The sequence below is a fragment of the Ruditapes philippinarum genome, unplaced genomic scaffold (assembly GCF_026571515.1).
Source record: "Ruditapes philippinarum isolate M1 unplaced genomic scaffold, ASM2657151v2 ctg538_1_1_1_1, whole genome shotgun sequence".
Taxonomy (NCBI): domain Eukaryota; kingdom Metazoa; phylum Mollusca; class Bivalvia; order Venerida; family Veneridae; genus Ruditapes; species Ruditapes philippinarum.
The window spans coordinates 95,429-119,443 of NW_026867197.1; the positions used below are offsets into that span (position 1 = coordinate 95,429).

The 24,015-nt window shown below is 33.9% G+C and overlaps 1 protein-coding gene across 1 annotated transcript; it reads right to left on the minus strand.

The window, feature by feature from the left end:
• Window positions 1-1,515: 1,515 nt before the first annotated feature.
• On the minus strand, window positions 1,516-23,947 carry LOC132735232 (putative methyltransferase C9orf114 homolog). Its single transcript, XM_060722165.1, has 11 exons — window positions 23,787-23,947; window positions 17,025-17,055; window positions 16,323-16,454; window positions 11,279-11,367; window positions 6,995-7,065; window positions 6,494-6,633; window positions 6,020-6,150; window positions 4,377-4,446; window positions 3,584-3,791; window positions 2,325-2,472; window positions 1,516-1,672 (listed from the first exon to the last, which is right to left on the minus strand). Exons 1-11 carry the CDS (start codon window positions 23,835-23,837, stop codon window positions 1,601-1,603), a joined length of 1,143 nt encoding a protein of 380 aa, XP_060578148.1. The 5' UTR covers window positions 23,838-23,947; the 3' UTR covers window positions 1,516-1,600.
• Window positions 23,948-24,015: the final 68 nt, after the last annotated feature.

A 24,015-nucleotide genomic window follows, 5' to 3' on the forward strand; every position in this document is an offset into this window, starting at 1 on the left:
GAAAAGTCGAGGTTTTTAAGAATAATTTGGCGGGGGCGCGGATCACAGCACGCTAACTAGCACCCTATAACAATAAATATTTCGCTACGCGGCCCCGCGGTTTTACAATTTAATCTCGACTTTTCGCCCCGCGGCCCCGCTAATCAGCGTGTTTTCGCTCCGCGCCCCCGCCATTTTAATTGTTAATTCTCGACTTTTCGCTTGGCTGGGTCGCGGGACAAAAACGCGGAATGGTACAAATCAGCCACCATGATAATCCAATCATTCCTAAATGACTTAATCCTTTGAGCTGCCAGGGGCTTTGCAACATGAACCCCCATCACTACTCCGCCTACGCGCCCCCTAGACCTTATAAATTTGTGCGTACATTTGAAATTGCCTCAGCTACGCTTCTTGATACGCTAGACTCCCAGATGTTTCATTATACATATAGATATACGTGTATATAAGAATTTGATATATAAACATGTATATGCGTGGTTGCTTTAACTAGAAAAATCTGACAAAAACATTTCCTTTCTCATTAAAATAACTATCGGCAGCTAATTAAAATAGCTTAATCTGTTAAATATTGTAATATACTCTAGTAATATGTTTGTTAATGCTAATTGCCAACATTAAAGTCACTTTTTAATGTATTATCTCGTCTGATATAAATAATGTGTATTCTGAAATATCACTGCTCTTTCGTTCACTTGGTAATGAGTAAGTCCGAATTAAGCAACAATAAATGTGTGAGAGAGACAAAAATTTATAGACTATTAGACTCAGTTTCCGGAATAAATTGTCCCGGAGTCCGAGAACTTCCTCCTCGACCGAGGATCGAACCTGCATTAGTTCATTAGTTAAGGATGGTTGGTTCGATGTCGAAAGCGGAATTTATATCTCCGTGACCACTGATCTCGGACATTGAGTGTTATGGTCACATTTGTTTCTCAACACTGATTCAGTAATCGTGTGGGAGTCCTTAACTTTAGGGAAAATGGGTAATTACTGGTTAGTTATCCAGAACCGGACAGGAGAATCGAGATAGGACCAAAAATATGCTGAACTCGCTGTAAAATCATAAAACAAATAAATAAATATAAACAATAAATTTGCGCTTCATTCACATCACATTACTTCTTTGAACTTTGCAAAAGTTCCATAACAAAGATGTTTCCATCGATTAGATCAAATTTATGGCGACGCCGACTTTAGATTAAGTTACCGTTACATTATTAATAAAGTCTTAAAATTTCTATCACATATTTTTCTATCAATAATATTTTTCATTAGCTTTTTTAATATAACCTCTTAAATGATCATTTTAGGAAAAAATTTAAAAACCAGTATTGACAGACCATGATAACATTAGTCATAATGAATTGTTCTCTTGTTCATATATCCCGTGCTTTTAGTTGATTTACCCAACTATAGAATGCAAAATGTCGACATGTTGCTATGTACAAATAGGTTTATGAAAATAAACTAGCTTTTCAATACAATTTGCTAGTAATAAATAAAATATACACGTTACATCTAAAATGTTTTTATTCGATACATAGATCTATGTAAAACTTTACTGAATAAAGATTGTCAAAAATAAACAAAGAGAATGTCAGGATTCAGTCTTCGACTGTTTGGTAAACAACTTTGGTCTCAACGCCGACATGGTGATTAAAATGGCTTCCTGAAAAACAGAAAAAATTACGTCATTGATGACATCATAGTTAAAATTGCAATGAAGTTAAAACTCTGATTTAACTTTCCTAAATGTCAACACTGGTAAAAATAGTAAGAACATTATTCATACACAGTTTAATGAAACTCCAAAAAGAGTTGCACACGTTTTTTTTTTGTTTTTTTTTCAGTATGCCAGAATGATAGTCTGTTAGTTATCATGCATACTCCAATTAACTTTCCTATATTTTTACACTGGTAAGATAAAAACTATCTTATCTACATCACCAGTATACAGTCATGCCAGCTTGAAAATGACTGCTAACAGAAGACAACAATTACAAATTGAATACAGGCTAAGTCTAGAGCACACATTCAGTCGCATTTGGGCTAAATTTTAACCAGACATGGTTATATCTATTGCTACAGTTGTATTATCACACACCCAGTGTACAAGTTTGCTTGCTTGTTGTTGATTTTTATTCAAGTGACACCAACATTGCAAAGATCGTACGCCAATTTTTCAGGTGTCGGAAGAACTCAGGTGCTCATTAATGCATTTTTCTGGCAAAAACAGACACCCTAGCAGATCCACAGACCTCCTATAAGCAAGCTGGATAACTTCTTCACATGAAATTATCAAAGGTCTCAGAAGAGATTACCTCAGTTCTGATGGTCCTGCTGCCTTGCTGGGGACAGGTATTAATGTAATGTTGAAATAGAAGACTCGGGTCATCCACTGCTAAATTCTCGTCTGCTTCTAGACTGGTCTCCAGACCATGTACTCCTCCAAACACTATTAATGCATGTCTGAAATACAAAAAAATAGTTTAATCCTGACAATTTTGCAACAATAATGAGTTGCATATTGAAAGTAGCTCAATAGCTCAGTTAGTTAGCCCACTGACTGCCACTCCTGAAGTCTCAGGTTAGATCGTGGGTAACACCCTTGGGATTTTCAGGGACACTTTCAGTGTTTCCCACTTACCTAGAGGTGTACTAGTAAGAAATCCAGGTAATCCTCGATTATATCACTGCTATACACTGGGCATGTAAAAGAACCAAGAGGTTTATTCAATTGTGTAGAGAGAGCTAGAGACTGGTGCCCGGATTCCCGTGTATCTCATTGTTGCCTCCGATGTCATTTCTACGTCCCACGTGGGGTTTGACATTAAAGGAAGATAGACTGACAGATATCAATGCATTCAAACCAAAGTCTATACTCCATGGTGCTTAATCGAAATCCGTACACTTTCAAAATGAATGCTGAAGTAAAGACTGCATGCAATTTTGATTGTTAATACACATTTTGGCTATACTTTTAATCAATATTTGCAACAACAGACTCTTTTCAAATATGCTTTTGGTTTACAGTTAATAGAAAAATAGCATTCATAGTTCTCAATGCACAAATAAGAATTGTTTGACTATGTTTCTTCTCTATACTTTTAACAGCATAAAAAGGCAATAAAAGTTTCAAATGCCTACGCCCCTCTTCAGCTTAAGTTTTGTGTGAAATACTGTTAATTTTATATTTATTTATTTATTTATTGTCAGAAAACAAACCTATGCTACTGTTCAGTAAATAGCCATGCTAAACAAATGAATTAATTTTTTGTAATACAATGTAATTCAGCAAATAATTAATGGATGACGCGAGTCTTCTTTATGAGTGGTTGCATAGCTGAGTGGTTAACGCAACCAACAAGTAATCTAAGGATTGTTGGCTGAATGGGTTCAAACCCCAACAAACCCCTTGAGCAAGAAACTGTACATTCATTGCTAAGTACTGGTTGGTTCCAGGAATAGATTTTAGAGTGTACAGTAAGCTTAAAGCTTTCAACACAATCAAACTAAAATAAAATTGTATAAATAATTGTTGAAGATGTATAAATGTATTTACGAAAAATTTCTAACTTACTTAAAATCTTTTTTGTCTAGTTCAAAGTCATCAATATCGGAGCCTCTCTCTGATGTTCCTATGGTAAGGTCATACACTTCCTTATAAGAGCATTCAGTAAATACAGCCCCTATACTGCTCGCTAGCCTAACACTGTACCCCCAGTACAAACCTGCATGGGTCCGAGGCTCAGATGGGGGGACTACTGTCCCTTTGTTTTTCTTTCTCTCTGAAAAATATTATAAATAGTTAATGCTTCAGACTAGTCGTGTATTTTAGGGTTTGTGCTAGGGGACACAGCCTTTATTCAGCGGGAAAATCCCTGGGTACCAGCCTACAACTTTGACATATTTCCTCAGTACAAAGATACAAAGTTTAACCCTAAGCCTGCTGGTGACTACAGAATCCACCCATGTGACCAGTGCAGATCATGAACAGCCAGAACATATGAGCCGCGCCATAACAAAACCAACATAGTGCTTTTGCAACCAGCATGCACATTCGCGCAGTCTGATCAAGATCCATGATGCTGGCTATGAATTTCTTTACTTGTAATATGGTTTGTAAGCAAACAGCATAGATTCTGATCAGACTGGGTGGATGCCCAGGCTGGCCTTGATCACTGCTGGTCGCAAACGCACTATGTTTGTTTTTGTCACGGTGCAGCTCAATTATGTGTCATTTGATCATGGTCTGCACTGAGTTTAAATCACGTTTTGAAACTTTAAATGATGAAATTTTTTTTCTAAATTTTAAAGAAATTTCAATTGGTAAGACACACCAACATTATAGGTTATAAAATGTATGAACTTACCTATAGAGGTCAGGTCCATTTTAACTGTAACTCGGACACCAGGGACCAACTGTTTGTCCACCTGAACATCCTGTCATAATATCAAATAATTCATTAAGTTGATCCTCTTGAATTTCCATTTTTTGGAACTTTCCATTAACAGTTATGGGCATATTCCTATACAATTAAAGTAGGTTAGCCAACAGTATAGAGCTTGATCCTGTGTTGGTTGTAAAGGCCTTTTACTTTCAGTTCCAGCCGGTTAAGGGTTTAGCAAAAAGAGTTTTGTAGCTAATGATAAATGTAGCTTTTTAGTTTCAAACATATAAAAATCATAACAAGAGCTGCCAATCAAACAGCACCCTCAGCTATTCTCAGGGTTCAAAAGTCAAACAGAAGCCATGTAGGATTGTTTTCAAAGATAACAAAGGGCTAAAAATCAAATAGTCAATACAAGAGTTTTCCTAGTTGAAAATTTGTCTTTGATCATCAATTTTTTGTGATTTGTAAATGACAGCATGGCCAGGTGGTTATGGCATCAGATTAGTAATCTACAGATTGCTGGCTGCCTGAGTTAAAAACATGTCAGGGGCAGTCCTTGCTTCCTTGATCAAGAAACTTAGCACTGCTTAGTACTAGTTGGCTCTAGGAATGGTTGGAGTGTGTATGTATAAGTGTATTGCTTCCTATAAAATAGTGTATAAAATAATTCTGTGTGACTTTCCTAATTCTATTCGCAATTTGATCAAAGTAGCAAACTAAGGGCAAGAAATTCTGCACCCAATAATTGGTGAAATTTTAGCAAATGTCTAAGATGGTTAAAGTAACCCCTGCTGCTCTTGAAAATTGACCTACATTTATGATCCTGCAGGCAAGTAACTGTACAAACTGATCTTGCGTGCAAAAACCTACACAAAGAGCCATTATTCAGTCAAAATCAAAATCAATGTTAAAAGTATGTTCAGTAATTGTGTAAAGTTTATTCATGACGGGCAATAATTACAGTCAAAAATACCTGCTAGAGTTATATGTCATGTTAGTCCAATACATTAGACGTTACAGGCTTGTTATAGTTTATGATGGTCAAACTGAAAATATCTCAAAGCAACGTCATATTTATAGGACTAGTGTCATGTCTGCTAAACGAAACTTAAAGGCACATTATGCCTCAGAAATCCATATATTTTTAATTTAGAAATATCAAACATGTATTTAATAATGTTTAAATAATGGATTAAGTGCATGTTAGATGTTATACAACTGGAAAAGCACTGAACATGCAGTTATGTGACAAAGGTACCAAAATGTAAACAAAAAAGTATTTTAACTTCGATACAAAATACTAATTCACTATAATTGTACCAATGGCCATAAGAACTAATGATGCGAAAGACAGTTCCTGTATATAACAAATTAGTGTGTTTTTGGAAACTATTATAAGATACCAAAAATAGTTTTTGAAAAATAAGAATTCTAGTATTTCTGAGGCAAAGTGGGCCTTTAAAATCTCAAATGTGTGTGATGTTTCAATTAATTTACTTTTTAGTAATTGACACACATGCAAAATTATAACTGAAAACTTCAAAGAGAAATGATGTTCGACATTTAGTACAATATAAAATGTTTATATATAATCTAGGGGGCACACAGCAGGGAATACATACCTTCATTATACCAACATTTACATATGAACCTTTCCCCTCCTTGGAGTGTTTTTTAACTACCACACCTTCCCTGTACAGGGCCTCATCATTGGCCCTCATATGGTGAGGTGAATCAAGGGGATTTAACACACCTGAAAAATCAAAAAAAAATCCTAAGTTAAAAAAGGACCTATTAGTTCCAGTCAGTTTTTTATTAGTTTTTGTCAGAAAAATGGGGCAGCTACATTAATTCTGTATGCTTGTCAATGAAAAATGACTCTTTAACTGTACACTGTTCGTATTTTGGATATGTGAGAAAAATAAAATATTATATTCACGTAGATTCAATACTAAATTTATTGAACTTGTTGCATAAAACAATATAGTATACTGTTTATACATGCCAAAAGCCGTTGTGATTTTATAATATTAAAAGTTTATTATTTATTATAAAATCTAAAAAACTAATTTGATATTCATTATTTATTAACATACCTGCATATTGCAGATCTTTATGTTGAGGAAAGAAGGATTTTCTAAGGTACTGAGGACATTCCAGGTATTGTAAGATACGTGCCAGCTGCACGTTACCACGTCCGTGTTTACCTACACCGGAAAATTCTCCTTCAGTTGTCCTGAAATATAACATGAAATTAATGAAATTATTCGAAACATTCGATTGCACATCAAAACACAATTTACTTGAATGATGTAATAAAAGTGATAGAATTCTCCTCTGTAATTATAAAGGTTCCATTTGAGTAGCAATACCGTGACATTCAAAAATCAAATTTTTAATTTTGTTATATTTGTTATACATGTATAAATGACATTAATTTGTTCTTTATCACAAGAAAAAATAATGAAATAATGAAATCGAGTAAGATTATTTTTCCATGAAAAAAAAATACTTTTGCTTTACTTTGAATTGAAATGGGACTATTTTAAGTAAAACTATAAAATCATCACATTTCCTATCTGCTATTTCTCACTTACTTTTCTGTGGATCCTGTTTCATCAAACACAATAATTTCATCCACATTAAACACAACTGCTGCTCTTGCGATCTGAAACAATAAATGCCAAATTGTTAAAATACGAAAAAAAGTATTTAAAGTTGTGTTTAAGTAGTCTTACTGTAATAATTTTCCGCCAAAAACATTCTAACATAGCCCAATATCGTAGCAAATCGGATATTTCCGGAACATTATTTTTTCAAAATATTGGGCATAAGACTATTTACAATCACTCCTCCTTTATTGCTATGTACTAAATGCTGGTTATGAACGATTTAAATTATTATAAGTATTGAATACCTAAGATCATGAATAATATAGTTCTGGAAATGACTGATTTAGTACGATATAGGCCGATATTAGATTTTTTTGGCGGGAAAGCATTACAGAAAGACTATACCTTAATACAATTGTATAAAAATTTCAATAGACATCACATAAGGTGGTGGCACGGCCAACTGGTTATCACATCACACTTGTAATCTAGGCAATGTTGAAGGTTCATACCCAGTTATGGGCAAGCCTGGCTTTGTTTCCTTGAGCAAAATACTTTACATTCATTGCTTAGTATTGGACTGGACGCTTTGAGGAACAGATTCAAGAATGTATCTGTAATCTTATAACTTCCAACACAAGTTTCAAATTAATGTCTTTACCAGATTCAAAATTGGGACGGGACGCGATAAATTGATCGTATATAGCTGTGTTTGGCAGGGGTTTATGAATCTTAAATATGTTCTGTTTTTACTTCAATATGTTCTGTTTTTACAAAGAGACATCACATAATTTTTTTCATTTTTATAATTGCTGACTCACCTAGCTTTTTATTTGGAAGGCTCCCATTGTTTATTACCAAGGTTTTATTTTTGTTTGTTCGTTTCATTTTACACCTTTTCCCAACAGTATTTCAGTCATATAGGCGGGTAGTTTCCTAGCCATCGTTCTTGGAGATTTACACCAGTAATAGACTACCTTCCTCCGTGCTAAACTACCAAAGCATCTCCCGGGGATCAAACCCACACTAGAGAGGTAACTGGATTAGAAGTCATTGACTCTAACCCCTCGACCACAGAGGCAGTACCAAGGTTTTATATGAATAGTTAAGATTTAGCAAGCAACAATATACATGTACCATTTGGTAAATGAATGGATAAACCACAAGTTGGTCTGCATCAATTATAATCAATAATCAAAACAGATTTGCAAAAGAGAAGTTTGTTTCTTTTCCATGCAGTTTCGAGGCTGAAATTAGGCCCAATTCAAAATGCCAAAACATATCTATATTTTTCACAACTGTTTAATGAAAATTCACAATGTCAAATTGTAGTTATAAACAAAATTGTAATTGACTTAAAACAGGAGACAAAGATGAACCATGGGATCTTCACATGAATCAATGCATTTTCCAATTAATAGATAAAATCTTGACAATACTTAAAGAAGTACTTTTATCACAAATTAATATTTAAAGGGTGCTCACTGTTCATAATTCAAAGGGCCCTGGACCCATTCAAAAAAAAGATAAAAAAAAAAAACAACACTGCCATTAATAATCAATAATGATCACATAAGTAAGCCACTATCACTGAGTGGTTAAGAGAAGGGACATAATGTAATGCTGTTTATTCTTAACTTGAAACACACAGTTCATGAGCCCTGCAATCCTTTTTGTTCATGTTGTACTTTATTTAATAGTTTACCAAACAAATATATACAACTAAAAACAATCAATTTCTTGAATAACCTTTTCCACTTTTCATTTTTTTAAAATCAAACATAACTTGTTCTATCATATACAGTTGTGAGATGGTCCAGATACATCTGTGACAACGATTTTTTCACTCGATCTCTTTCATAACTGTATGATTCATCATCAGCAGAAGATTTCTGCAAGAACCTTAAGTATATAGTCATACACTGAAGGTATGGTGTTAGACGTATTGGATATTCAGCATCTTTGACACAAAAAATTTGTTTCTCAACACAGCCTGGATTGTGTCGGAAATTTGTTTTCAACTGTGCCATAGCTGGCACTTGACAGGCCAACTTTGGGAAGCTATCAATGTCCTGGTACCTGTTCATTTTGTCTAAAACATTTAAAAGACAAGGCCCTATATTGATTGATTCTGATCTTTTACACTTAAAGTGATGATTAATCATCATTGTTTTCAACATAAAAGATGTATAAATTCTCTCATTTGGGTTTGACTGGCGCAAAAAATATCCAAGCTTTTCACCATCCTCTTCACCACTGATCAGATATTTGAGAACTCTGTATGCCTTTACGTGCTTTTCTGATAAAACGCTTTTCATAAATTTCACCTCCGTTTCTGTGAATGTTATACCATATCCACCGTCTGCTACTAGAAAGTAACTTCCAACGCTTAAAATTTCTGTACGAAACTCATTTAGCTCGCATACTTCATTCACTGTTTGTTCAAATTTATCACCTATAACTTTTATTGCAGGAACGAAATCTACATGTATAGATCTTGTTTTTTTAGTCTCATCCTGGTAAAGAAACAGTAATTTTGCTGCAGGCCCTTTTGCGTCGTAATATGCCTGAAAACATAACTTCCTTTCGTCTCTGTGGTACTGTAGCATACTGCCAGTGCCATGTCTTTCCACCACAACAGAAAGTCCCGAAAACGCCATCATCAGCACTTGCATCAGATAAGTTGCTGATATTAACACACCTTCTTCTTCATTAAAGTAACGTGAACATTCATCATTAAACACAAGAAATATAAAATCAAATTCATTGGGAAAACCATTTTTAGTCCCTTCATAAAAACTTCCGACTTTCACAATTTCACCAGCGGTTTTGGTTGGTTCCCTCTTTTCCAAAATCTCAGAAAGTCCATAGTCTAAATTAGGTACTGATCTGTACTCCTCAAAATATCCCAGAATCAAATCTGCAATTTTGGTCACAAGAGTTTCAATTCCAGTCTGTATAAATTCAATTTCATCTCTTGTAGACTTTAACACACATTCTTTGGTAAAGACATCATTTAGATACAATTCAAGTTTGTTATTTTGTTTCTCTAAGAAGTATTCCCTTCTATTTAACACTGAATTTTTTCTCTCCTTTAATCTATACACACCCATATTTAAACTTTAGCCTTTTTGAACTTTTTGTTTTCTGGTTTTTGTTCTTTAAGGTTGTTTCTTTTTTCACAAAAATTTCATCCTAGTAATCAAATTACAGATATTTTCTTCATGAAAAAAAATTGACATAAACGCGTATACAGACTGATCATAATTTCACACTCCTCCACAAAAACAACTTACATTACTTCTCTTTAATTTATGTTCTCTAAAATAAGGTGTTTATACACAACAGGCCCATCACTGCAACTTAATACTTCATGTACTTACAAAAGTATTGTAAGAATAGCATTGAATATTACCAATAAAATTTTACAAATGAATTATTAAGTTAAGATTTAATTAACTTTCTTTATGATATAAATTTCTAACCATTTTAAATGCATTATTATAATAAAAGGCAGGTCGGACATTTTTTTGAAGGACTGTTTAGATTATTATAATTTTTATCACATGATCAGTGATGTATGACTGACTGTGGTAACATACAGGTATAGTGAAGAGGTTAACATGGTAGGTTAAACCAGAATCAGTGATGTGAAACATTATAAACATAGTCTACATTCAAATGACAGTTTACCTGATGACAGAGCGAGGTTTGTCTAAAAAATAACATATATATACGACCTACAACCTATGCCACTAATACAGAACAAGGCCAGTTTTGTATAAATGTATTTGTCTAACCAGTTTACCGGATGAAAGAGCAAGACTCATCATGAAAATAATATATATGACCTACAACCTATGCCACTAATACAGAACAAGGCCAGTTTGTATACATGTATTTGTCTGACCAGGCTCTTTACTCTCTGATCCTCTTTATCTGATATTTCCATATTCAGAATTTTTAATGGACAATTTCAAACTTCATGCAGGATGAGACAGAAAGAACTAGAAGTGTGTCCATTGGACACATATGCCCCTATACTTTGTTTGCTGTCAAAGAGGCATAATAAAAAAAAGTCACTGTGACCTTTCACCTATTGACCTAAAAATGAATATGGGTCATCTCCAGGGCATGGGCAATGTTCATTCCAAGTTGCATAAACCATGACTTTGTCCTTTTCAAGTAATGGAAGACTGAAGACCTAAAGACTGACCCCATCACAATTTATAATGGCTGAAAGTAAAAAACAGCTGTTTTTTGACTTACCTGTCCAGCGAGATAGGTTCTCAGTTCTGGTGATTGAGCATTGTCCAGGATAGACCCAGGTAGAGCTATAGACACTGTATATGGTCGACCTGCAATAACAGATAAATATATACAATATTCCAGGATAGACCCAGGTAGAGCTATAGACACTGTATATGGTCGACCTGCAATATATTTTATTTCCCATATAAAGCAGTATTAAAGAAATAATCTGACTGCATCTTAAAACCAATTCTTTTTGGATTAGGTTGATACATGTAAACATATTTCACTGACTTAAAATGTATTAAGCTATATGTATTGCCGGCAACAAGAAATTATAGAATTATATTGACAAAATACTTTTGCACACTGACTGATAGTGAAAAGACAAAGGCACTCTGAATGAAATCAAACATAATTCTAGATTTTTTTTAAATAAACACAACCACACTGCATTTAGATAAATTTATAACATGTATTGTAACACCAGTTAGTTTCATGCAAAGTTGATAGAGAATTGATATACACTGTATTTGAAATCATCCTATTTAATAAGTAAATATAACATCAATTTTAATTTAAAAAGGGGCTCAACTCCTAAAAATATTGCTTTTAGGAAAATGCACCTTATCTTGCAACTGTGCCTTGTCATAAAATTGTTCATATTTTTTTAAAAGTTTGAAATAAAATATTTACAAGACTAAAACAACAACAACAACAACAAAGACAAGGCAAAATCAAAATAACTAGACTTTTTTTTTCAAAATAACTTGCCAACAAGGGGAATTACAAAGAAGTTTGTCTACCATACTGATACATGAGCATTTATTTATATCATGGTGTTTAAATTGGCCTTCAGCTTTCTTTAGGTAAAATATGTTACTTTTAGATAAACCGTTGCATATAATTGTCAAATCAGGAAAAATGAAATTTGCCATCGATAAAATATATAAACATGGATCTTAATAACATAAATCTGTGATACAAACAATAAGGAAACCCCCTCTATACCTCTAATCTATCGGTTCAATCTCTATATGTAAATTAGTAAAGTGGACGATTTGTTTCCCAATCTTCTATTTTTAGAAAATGGGTCAAAGACAGAAAAGGCCGGGTTGCATTTGTACACTAAATATCATGAGGCTGTGATGTTACGAAAAAAAATTTCCATTGACCCATTAATGTCGAAAATATAATTAAGTAGGTTTAAAGGAAGTGGATTAGCTACACACCTAAAATCGAATCCCACAGTATGGGACCATGTGTCAATGCTGCATGCCAAATATCAAGAGGCTGTGATAAGTAGTTGCTGAGAAAACTGTTACGAAAATTTCCTACCATTGACCATTAATGTCAAAAAATCTAACTAATTTAACTAAGTGGATAAACAGGAAGTGGATGAGCGACAGACCTGAAATCAAATCCCACAGTATGGGACCATGTGTCAATGCTGTATGCCAAATATCAAGAGGCTGTGATAAGTAGTTGCTGAGAAAACTGTTACGAAAATTTCCTAGCATTGACCATTAATGTCGAAAAATCTAACTAATTTAACTAAGTGGATAAACAGGAAGTGGATGAGCGACAGACCTGAAATCAAATCCCACAGTATGGGACCATGTGTCAATGCTGTATGCCAAATATCAAGAGGCTGTGATAAGTAGTTGCTGAGAAAACTGTTACGAAAATTTCCTACCATTGACCATTAATGTCATAAAATCTAACTAATTTAACTAAGTGGATAAACAGAAAGTGGATGAGCGACAGACCTGAAATCAAATCCCACAGTATGGGACCATGTGTCAATGCTGTATGCCAAATATCAAGAGGCTGTGATAAGTAGTTGCTGAGAAAACTGTTACGAAAATTTCCTACCATTGACCAATAATGTTTAAAAATCTAACTAATTTAACTAAGTGGATAAACAGGAAGTGGAATGAGCGACAGACCTGAAATCGAATCCCACAGTATGGGACCATGTGTCAATGCTGTATGCCAAATATCGAGAGGCTGTGATAAGTAATTGCTGAGAAAACTGTTACGAAAATTTCCTAGCATTGACCATTAATGTTGAAAAATCTAACTAATTTAACTAAGTGGATAAACAGGAAGTGGATGAGCGACAGACCTGAAATCAAATCCCACAGTATGGGACCATGTGTCAATGCTGTATGCCAAATATCAAGAGGCTGTGATAAGTAGTTGCTGAGAAAACTGTTACGAAAATTTCCTACCATTGACCATTAATGTCATAAAATCTAACTAATTTAACTAAGTGGATAAACAGAAAGTGGATGAGCGACAGACCTGAAATCAAATCCCACAGTATGGGACCATGTGTCAATGCTGTATGCCAAATATCAAGAGGCTGTGATAAGTAGTTGCTGAGAAAACTGTTACGAAAATTTCCTACCATTGACCAATAATGTTTAAAAATCTAACTAATTTAACTAAGTGGATAAACAGGAAGTGGAATGAGCGACAGACCTGAAATCGAATCCCACAGTATGGGACCATGTGTCAATGCTGTATGCCAAATATCGAGAGGCTGTGATAAGTAATTGCTGAGAAAACTGTTACGAAAATTTCCTAGCATTGACCATTAATGTCGAAAAATCTAACTAATTTAACTAAGTGGATAAACATGAAGTGGTAAGCGACAGACCTGAAATCAAATCCCACAGTATGGGACTATGTGTCAATACTGTATGCCAAATATCAAGAGGCTGTGATAAGTAGTTGCTGATAAAAACTGTTACGAAAATTTCCTACCATTGACCATTAATGTCAAAAAATCTAACTAATTTAACTAAGTGGATAAACAGAAAGTGGATGAGCGACAGACCTGAAATCAAATCCCACAGTATGGGACCATGTGTCAATGCTGTATGCCAAATATCAAGAGGCTGTGATAAGTAGTTGCTGAGAAAACTGTTACGAAAATTTCCTACCATTGACCAAAAATGTTTAAAAATCTAACTAATTTAACTAAGTGGATAAACAGGAAGTGGATGAGAGACAGACCTGAAATCCAATCCCACGGTATGGGACCATGTGTCAATGCTGTATGCCAAATATCAAGAGGCTGTGATAAGTAGTTGCTGAGAAAACTGTTACGAAAATTTCCTAGCATTGACCATTAATGTCAAAAAATCTAACTAATTTAACTAAGTGGATAAACAGGAAGTGGATGAGCGACAGACCTGAAATCGAATACCACGGTATGGGACCATGTGTCAATGCTGTTTGCCAAATATCAAGAGGCTGTGATAAGTAGTTGCTGAGAAAACTGTTACGAAAGTTTTTTTCCCCGCCCGCCGGCCGCCCGGACGCCCGCCCGCCCGCCGCCCAACATTCACCATACTATAACCCGGGTTTGCACCAGTGCAACCCGGCCAAAAATGAACATCAATGGCATCCTATAAATAGTTCTTGGGACGCTGTATTGAAGAAGGCTTAACAGTGATATAATTCACTTTTCCAAGACGAAATTACAGTAAACTTCACTTATAGCGAACACGGTTATAGCGAACTTCCGGTTATAAGGAACAATTTATTTTGAAATATTGTTGTATATAATTCAATATATCTATGAAAATGAATTTGTATAGAAGTATTTAATAGTTTTCTATTTAGGATATTTTCAGCATGAGTTCTTGTCACAAAGATAAAACTGTTATTCCTTTTATTCTATTATTTCTTTTCTTTAATAGTTTTACTCGAGTAAAATAATTATGATCATTTGTAATCAGATTTCAACATAATCATGCATGCTTGCAAACAAAATCAATAGAAAATTACAAAGTATGCTTGATTGAAATAAAAAGAATTCTATATGTTTTATAAGTAAAAGTCAATCTTAAAATATAATAGAAGATATTCAATATAAAAGGAAGAAAAAATGAAAAATCTTGTTTATTTTTATTCATGGAAAGAAAACGAAAAGCACTGACTTAAGAAACAAAATATGATATTTTATGAGAAATTGAGAAAGGGAGTAAAACTAAAACTAAAATAGCAAACTGAAAGGATTTTTAAATTCCAAAATGTAAGCTCTGGGGTATTGTGTCAAAAAAAGAAATAAATGACAAATTATTTTTAATCAAATGCTCTTCAAAATGGCGGACGATGTTTAACAATCAGTTCGTTATATGTATATCTGTTCGCTATAAAAACTCCTGATACAAGGAACTAATTCGCTATATGCTCACAAGGAACTCCGGATATAAGGAACATACTTTGTATGTCCCAGTGAGTTCGTTATAAGCGGAGTTTACTGTACTTTGAAACAACACAGAATTTTGTCCAACAACTGACAATTTTGTCAACTATGTTTCATGAATTAAAAGGTTAGAAATTATCAATTTACTCATAACATCTAACTGGACCAGCGTTCACTGTTTACTTGAAATTCTAAATTTTATTTAATTTTTATGCCACCACAACATCTGCTATGTGGTGGCATACATATAGCTGTTCAACTGTGTGAGTTTTTTTTATTTCATTATACCCTCTGGAGGTGTCTTGCTTTAAGAAAGATATCATATCTAAATAAAATAAAAAATTTTACTGTCTTTTCATTAGGAGTGTAATGTTTATCCGTTTAAATGGCTTCGGCCGGTTTCTAGCCAAAAACCGGAAAATTAAATAACCGAAAACGTTAGTATTTAAGACCAACAGACAACGAAATTTAAGATTGGATTTTAACATTTCTTTTGTTAATTTATGATAAGGTATGACATTGTATTTTAGTTTGGCTTTTTTCCAATGGCACGCTATCATTTACAATACAGTCCTAACAGACAATGGTACTCCATAATCAGGCATGTTTTTCTAATTGATGTCAAGTATAACAAAATATGAGCAAAATGTGCTTTCTTATCATAAAAACAAAGTTAAAGTTTAAAGAAGTTTAAAAAACTTAGAATTCTTTTAATATGGTCATTTAAACGTTTTACACGGTTATTAAGTCGCCGTTTAAACCGGTGGCATTTTTGCTAAATGTGACACCCCTAATTTTCATTTCAGACATTAAAGTAAAGATATAAATTTTTTTTCCTACCGAGTCTTTCTTGTACTTTTTCCTCTTCTTCTTTAACTTTTTTAGCTTCTTCTTCCTTCTGTTCAATCTGTCGCTTCTTGGCAAACTGCTTTAATAATTTTTCTTCTTTCCATTTTCTTTTCAATGCTTTACCTGACCACCAGGAAAATTAAAGATTCTGTTATTCATGGAATCATTTATTATCAATTTTGTTATCATTTAAAAATCAAGTTTATTGGAAACTATTAACGTACACAACGAAATTTAAACTTTGTTCATTTGTGAATTTCCTTCCACACCTTTGTGACAAACCCAGAATTTTGAATTGTTAAGAGGCCTAAGGTTATATAACAAAAAAATTGCCCATGATATTGATGTACTAAATAAGGACAGCTCTAATTAGTGGTATTATGTCCAGACAAACTTGAAAAATTTCAGCCATTCAGTCCATTACTCTGACAAAAATCATTGAACTGGAAAATCACGTTTTTCTACCGTACAATTCTATTTGAATGATCCAGTACAAGTTTATAATTTAAAAAATAAAATGAATCATCAGAATGTTTTACATATGCACAACTTGGATTGGTAACGATCATTTCTTATTTGTAATTGCACCTGCAGATACAGACAGACAGACAGACAGACAGACAATGGAGAAGTGATTCCTATATAGGGCCGCCTCTCTGTAGCAGGCAACACAAAAATAAAAATTTAACTTACGCTCTTCTTTCCATTTCTTTAATTCTTTTGGCTGCAAATTTGAAAAAAGATAAATTTATAAACATTTTATCTTGATCCAGGAAATGCAGCAATTTGAGGAATTTATATGTAAATTTTTTCATAGTGACATACATGTTTATAATTTAAAAATAAAATGAATCATAAATAAATAATATCAAAAAATAAATAAATAATCCTAAAGATGATGTTAGGCCATTTTTAAATTATATTAATTATGACAAGATACATCTATCAGAAATAAATTCACCTTTAATTAGAGTTTTCGTGAGCTGATGGAAATTCTGTTATAATTATTAACAAGAGGGCCATGATGGCCCTGAGGTCGCTCACCTGTATATAGGCCCCACCACCCCTGGGCCAATTTTTACCCAAGGGCTTTTATTTGTTTATTTGAACAGACTTGGTAGACACCCATAAGAAGATGTTTCATGCTAAACATCTTATTTCTAGCTCATTGGGTTTTTTTAAAAGAAGATTTTTAAAGTTTTTACTATACACATATAGTTAAAAACAATGACACCCCTGGGGCAGGGCCAGTTTTGACCCCCGGGCTTTTATTTGAACAAACTTTGTAGATATTTACTTAAAGATGTTTCATGCTAAATATCTAAACTCTAGCTATTTGGGTTTCAAAGAAGATTTTTTAAGTTTTTGCTATACACATATAAGGAAAATCAATGACCCCCCCCCCCCACCTGGGCGGGGCCAGTTTTGACCCCAGGGCTTTTATTTGAACATATTTGGCAGACACCCATTAGAACATGTTTCATGCTTAATATCTTAGTTCTAGCTATTTGGGTTTTTTCAAAGAAGATTTTTTAAGTTTTTGCTATACACATATAAGGAAAATCAATGACCCCCCCCATCGGGCGGGGCCAGTTTTGACCCCAGGGCTTTTATTTGAACATTATAACTTGGTAGACACCCATTAGAACATGTTTCATGCTTAATATCTTAGTTCTAGCTCTTTGAGTTCTTTAAAAGAAGATTTTTTAACTTTTTACTATATGCATATAGGGAAAATCAATGACCCCCTGGGGCGGGGCCAATTTTGACCCAAGGGCTTTTTTTTTAACAAACTTGGTAGACACTTATTAGAAGATGTTTCATGCTAAATATCTTAGCTCTAGCTCTTTGGGTTCTTTAAAAGAAGATTTTTTAAGTTTTTACTATATGCATATAGGGAAAATCTATGACCCCCTGGGGCGGGGTCAATTTTGACCCCAGGGCTTTTACTTGAACAAACTTGGTAGACATTCACTAGAAGATGTTTCATGCCAAATATCTAAGCTCTAGCTCTTATGGTTCTTTAAAAGAAGATTTTTTAAGTTTTTACTATATGCATATAGGGAAAATCAATGACCCCCCCGGGGCGGGGCCAATTTTGACCACAGGGCTTTAATTTGAACAAACTTGATAGACACTCACTAGAAGATGTTTCATGCTTAATATCTTAGCTCTAGCTCTTTGGGTTCTTTAAAAGAAGATTTTTTAAGTTTTTACTATATGCATATAGGGAAAATCAATGACCCCTTGGGGCGGGGCCAATTTTGACTCCAGGGCTTTTATTTGAACAAACTTGGTAGACATTCACTAGAAGATGTTTCATGCTTAATATCTAAGCTCTAGCTCTTACGGTTCTTTAAAAGAAGATTTTTTAAGTTTTTACTATATGCATATAGGGAAAATCAATGACCCCCCCGGGGCGGGGCCAATTTTGACCCCCAGGGCTTTTATTTGAACAAACTTGGTAGACACTCACTAGAAGATGGTTCATGCCAAATATCTTAGCTCTAGCTCTTTGGGTTCTTTAAAAGAAGATTTTTTAAGTTTTTACTATATGCATATAGGGAAAATCAATGACCCCCTGGGGCGGGGCCAATTTTGACCCCAGGGCTTTTATTTGAACAAACTTGGTAGACACTCACTAGAAGATGTTTCATGCCAAATATCTAAGCTCTAGCTCTTGGGGTTGTTTAAAAGAAGATATTTAAAGATTTTTCTTTCGGTTGCCATGACAACCAGAGTTCTGCATGGAATTAAATTCTTTGTACAATTTTTAAAGGTGACCACCAAAGGAACATTCCTGTGAAGTTTGGATGAAATTGGCTCAGTGGTTTATGAGGAGATGTCATTTAAAGCAAAAGTTTACGGACAGACGACGGCCGGACGACGGCCGGACGCCGGACGAAAAGCGATCACAAAAGCTCACCCTGTCACTTTGTGACAGGTGAGCTAAAAATACTTTGTCATAATCAAACTACCACTGGAAATTGACCCACAGACTTAAATGTCAATTAAAGTAACTATGTATGTGATTGACCTGATAGCATTCTTTGACTTATGCAATCCTGAAAAACAGGTGCTCTGCATCTTTTAATGGTGAGCAAACAACTAGCTTGAAATATTTTGCTGGCAAAAAAATGTGCGAGATTTAATTTTCATTTCAAATGTATTATGCTGGCCCAGCCTTAGACTTCCTGGCATTTAATTAGGTTATTTATCTTAAAAATGTCATAAATCTAGCCTCACAGTGTGTATAAGCTAGTCGTATGTGACTCATGAAGAACTTTTGTCAAGAAAAAACTTTCTTAACTTAAGATCCATTTTGCCATAAATGAAGACAGTGTACCATTACTTTTGTAGATATGAAAAAAACATTTCTTCTTGTAAATATACATTAAATATATAAATATACTGGTTTAATTTTGATGCAATGACTTATGATAAACTTATAACTCAGAACAATCTGAACATTAAACCTGTGTGTACGAAAAATAACTAGTATAGTACTCCCCGAGGGTACCGCGTCCTTGCCCATTCCGGTGCAATCAGAAAATATGTTTCTTAACACACTGAACGTGACCAATCGAATGTTTCCACCTTTAAAGTGAAAGTGGAAGTGCTACTTTTTTGAATTTGGATAAAAAAAATTAGAAATATTTTCATTTCAAATAAATTTCTGTCATTGATAGGAAAATCCAAAGCTGCCTGAGTGTGTTGTAAATACTTTTTTTATTTTATCCCATATTTACCAGTTAAACTGATAATTTCTTGTTCTGACAAATAAATTGAAGGTCATCTGCTGAAACAGCAGTGACGTCATATTCTGTTGAAAAAATTCAACTGAAGCCAAAAAGGGCCATCAATTTACATACCACGGTACCATAGTGCTCTCCATTTAAGTTTCCATTCAAAACATGACTAAATGACCATAGATGCCGCAGATGGGGGACAGGTTTTTAGCCCACGTTTTTATGGAGCACAATTCACATCACCACTCGTCGCTGATGTCTGCACAGCGGAATTACAGACGAGCTCAACATAGAAGTAGAAGTAGATGATTCTTATTTAAATCATTGAATTATTCTATGAATGACATGTGTATTTTAAAGTCAAGATGCGACAGTTAAACTTAATTTAATAAAATAGTAAATACAAGTTATTTTTAAGTATACAATGTGCTGGATATAAGGGGGCAGGGGACATATTCGAATGATGGCCCCGGTCAAATTTTTTAATAACTCAGACATGGTGTTTTGAAGGTACTGATAACTTCTGATATTTCTCTGTCATTGTAATTCTTTCTTGTGTGTGTGTAGTAAATGAGATGTATTTTTGGGTTTTTACCCGAAACTAAGCATTTTGGTAGCTTTGTATGTATTTCTGACTCTCCGAATGGAGGTGAAAAAGTTAAAAATCAAGCTTTGACAGTTGGCGCCAAACAAGTAAGAAATTTCAGATAAATTTTGTGAAAAATCTAAACGTATGACAGACACTTTATTTGTCTTTTCTGAAATGCCATAGCTTGCACTGCGTGTTACTGATATTTTTAAAGGAATCGGGCGGATTCTGGAGTATGCTGCACCTTCATGAAGATTGCCCATATTGGTATATTTTAGGTGTGATTTTGGCTGGGTGGGGGTAAATATAAATTGCTGTCAGTCGTTTTTTGAAGGAGCAATGCATGCAAACTATTATTTTCTTCAATGTATGTCATATATCATTGAATAATGCTGTGAAACTGGTTTATCTGCCTGTGAAACAGATTATGAAATATTTGGAATTGTGTTTCTGGTCACACTGAAATACAGAATTTTTCATTTTTAGGTCCCCTGCCCCCTCATAAGAACAGTGGTACCATGGCATAGGCAGATAGGGACCGGCAATCTCCTGGATTAGACCACAGGGACCCAGCACAGTGTTGGGATAGTGTAACAAAAGTAATTCTAAAAAAATATATATACTGTATATATAATATATAGATTATATATAAAGTATAATATTTTTTCTAGAATTACTTTTTTACACTATCCTAACACTGTGCCGGGTCCCTTTGGATCCTACCACAGGTAAACGTCGCGTGACCATGACTTACACTATACCCCCGTTCCCCCTCTACAACCCAAAACCCTAAAAAAAAATTATGAAAAAAAAAAAAATTTTTATGACTAAAATATTATAAAGGTATTTTACTCTACTTTCATTTTGCATAGAAATATCACTAGCATCTCAATTATCAGCGCATATATTCATCAATTTTTCACCAATCTTAATAATCTTGGTCTCAAATCTTAGATAAATAAATACTCTTTAAGAAAACAACACTGGCACCTTCGCTGATTATACGTAGCAAGAAATATCCAAGCCCAAACTGTCAACAAATGAAACTCGGAAGAGATCTGATTGCACCGTTTCGGTAAAACTCTCACGAGTAAAACACACTAAATTCACCGTGAAAGAATATTTCTTTGTATTGCGTATTTAAATATGATAAAATTAAGTTATTATTTATAATAATTGTTCAATCAAAGCATCTTATGAAACTATAACGCACCTTTTTTCCTATATGTCAAATTCTCATTCCAAAATGAAAGTAAAATGGGCCTGCAGATTGTTTTCAAATGGAGTATTTTCATTGGTCACAGGAAAACCTCGGACCAATGAAAATACTTAAAGGGAAACAACTCTGCTGTGCCAATTTACTTTCATTTTGGATTGAGAATTTGACATATAGGAAAAAAGGTGCGTTATAGTTTCATAAGATGCTTTGATTGAACAATTATTATAAATAATCAGAGCTCCAGATAATTTTTTTGGCCAAGGGGTTTTTACCCCTCAAAATTTAGAGTGAGGGGTAAAATGCAAATTCTGAAAAACTTAAAGGGTAAAATCTGTCAAAAAAGCATTTTGCAGTTTTTATAAACAAATTAAACTTATTGTTTTGTTTGTTTGTTTGTTTTTATTTCTTTTTTTACAAAAACCTTTACAAATTAAATACTGATTAATGTGAAACAATACAAAACATGCCATGTAAAGTCAGACTTCCAGAGTATACTGAAACTCAAGTTTAGGATACACAGCAAAATTATCAGGGCTTCCATTTTCAAAATTTGGAAGTCAAAGACTTCAAAATCTTTGATATTGGAAGTCACATTTAATAGGTAAAGAAGGAAAAGTATTGATTTTTGGAAGTCACAGGCAAAAATGAAGGAGTAAATGACTCCCAAACTTCCACTAGTGAAGCCCTGAAATTATTTAATTTTCTAGGAGTCAATATTTTTCTTTCTTTATTTCTGTTGGCATGTACCTTATCATATACTCCAGTTCGAACAATTATAGTTGAAATTAGATTAGAATTAAAAAAACATAAACAAGATTTTTTTTTATCTTTCCTTCAAAAAAGTATTAGTCTGAGAGAAAATTGTCCGTAATTGTAGACTGGGTACGAAAATATTGAGTACAAAACTGCAGGTGAAAAACATGTTATTTAAATCTAACAACAAAAGTTAAAGAAATTAAAATATATTTTTGTTTATATTGAGGCATAAGCATGTCAATAGATGCCTAAACAAACTTAATACTGTGTTAACTCCTACGATGATTATCTGGCAATAATTTCACAGGTTGATCTACGGGAGTTACCTCCCTTCTGTATTTCCTGCTACTTTCGTTTTTAACATGCGTTGTTGACAACAGAATTTTTAGTTTTCAATGCAATAAAATTGAAATACATTGTATTTTTATGCTCAAAACATTTTCTTTCTACATATCAAATGTTTACACTTCTATTCTTTCACGCATAAATTTTGACATACGAGCGTATTTTCATTTTGTTGTGCGTAACTGTGACGCACGAATTTTGAAAGTGATGCGTATTTTAGATTTTCTATGCGTATTTTACGCTTATACGCACGCTATCTGGAGCTCTGATAATAACTTAATTTTATCATATTTAAATACGCAATACAAAGAAATATTCTTTCACGGTGAATTTAGTGTGTTTTACTCGTGAGAGTGTTTTTTTTACCGAACGGGCTGCAATCAGATCTCTTTCCGAGTTTCATTTGTTGACAGTTTGGGCTTGGATATTTCTTGCTACGTATAATCAGCGAAGGTGCCAGTGTTGTTTTCTTAAAGAGTATTTATTTATCTAAGATTTGAGAGCCCAAGATTATTAAGATTGGTGAAAAATTGATGAATATATGCGCTGATAATTTGAGATGCTAGTGATATTTCTATGCAAAATGAAAGTAGAGTAAAATACTTTTATAATATTTTAGTCATAATTTTTTTTTTTTTTTTTCATAATTTTTTTTTAGGGTTTTGGGTTGTAGAGGGGGAACGGGGGTATAGTGTAAGTCATGGCCACGCGACGTTTACCTGTGGATCCTACGGAACGTTCGTAACGAACATGAACTTAAAAGTTTTACTTGGCTAATGGCATATACTGTAACTTACATTTGTTGGAGGCTCTCTGTTTGGTTTAGAATACGAGTTCCCAGATTCCATGATGCACTGTCTTGATTATGCGATATTCTTTTATCTATTTTCTTTTTAACACGTTCTTTAATCACATTTGTTCTTTGAACGCTTGTGCAGAGCGTTTAACGATCAGGATTTGGTTTGTGCTAAAGTCCGTTACCCGTTATATACCGTGCAAGAAAATGGTCACGCGAATAAAGTCTTG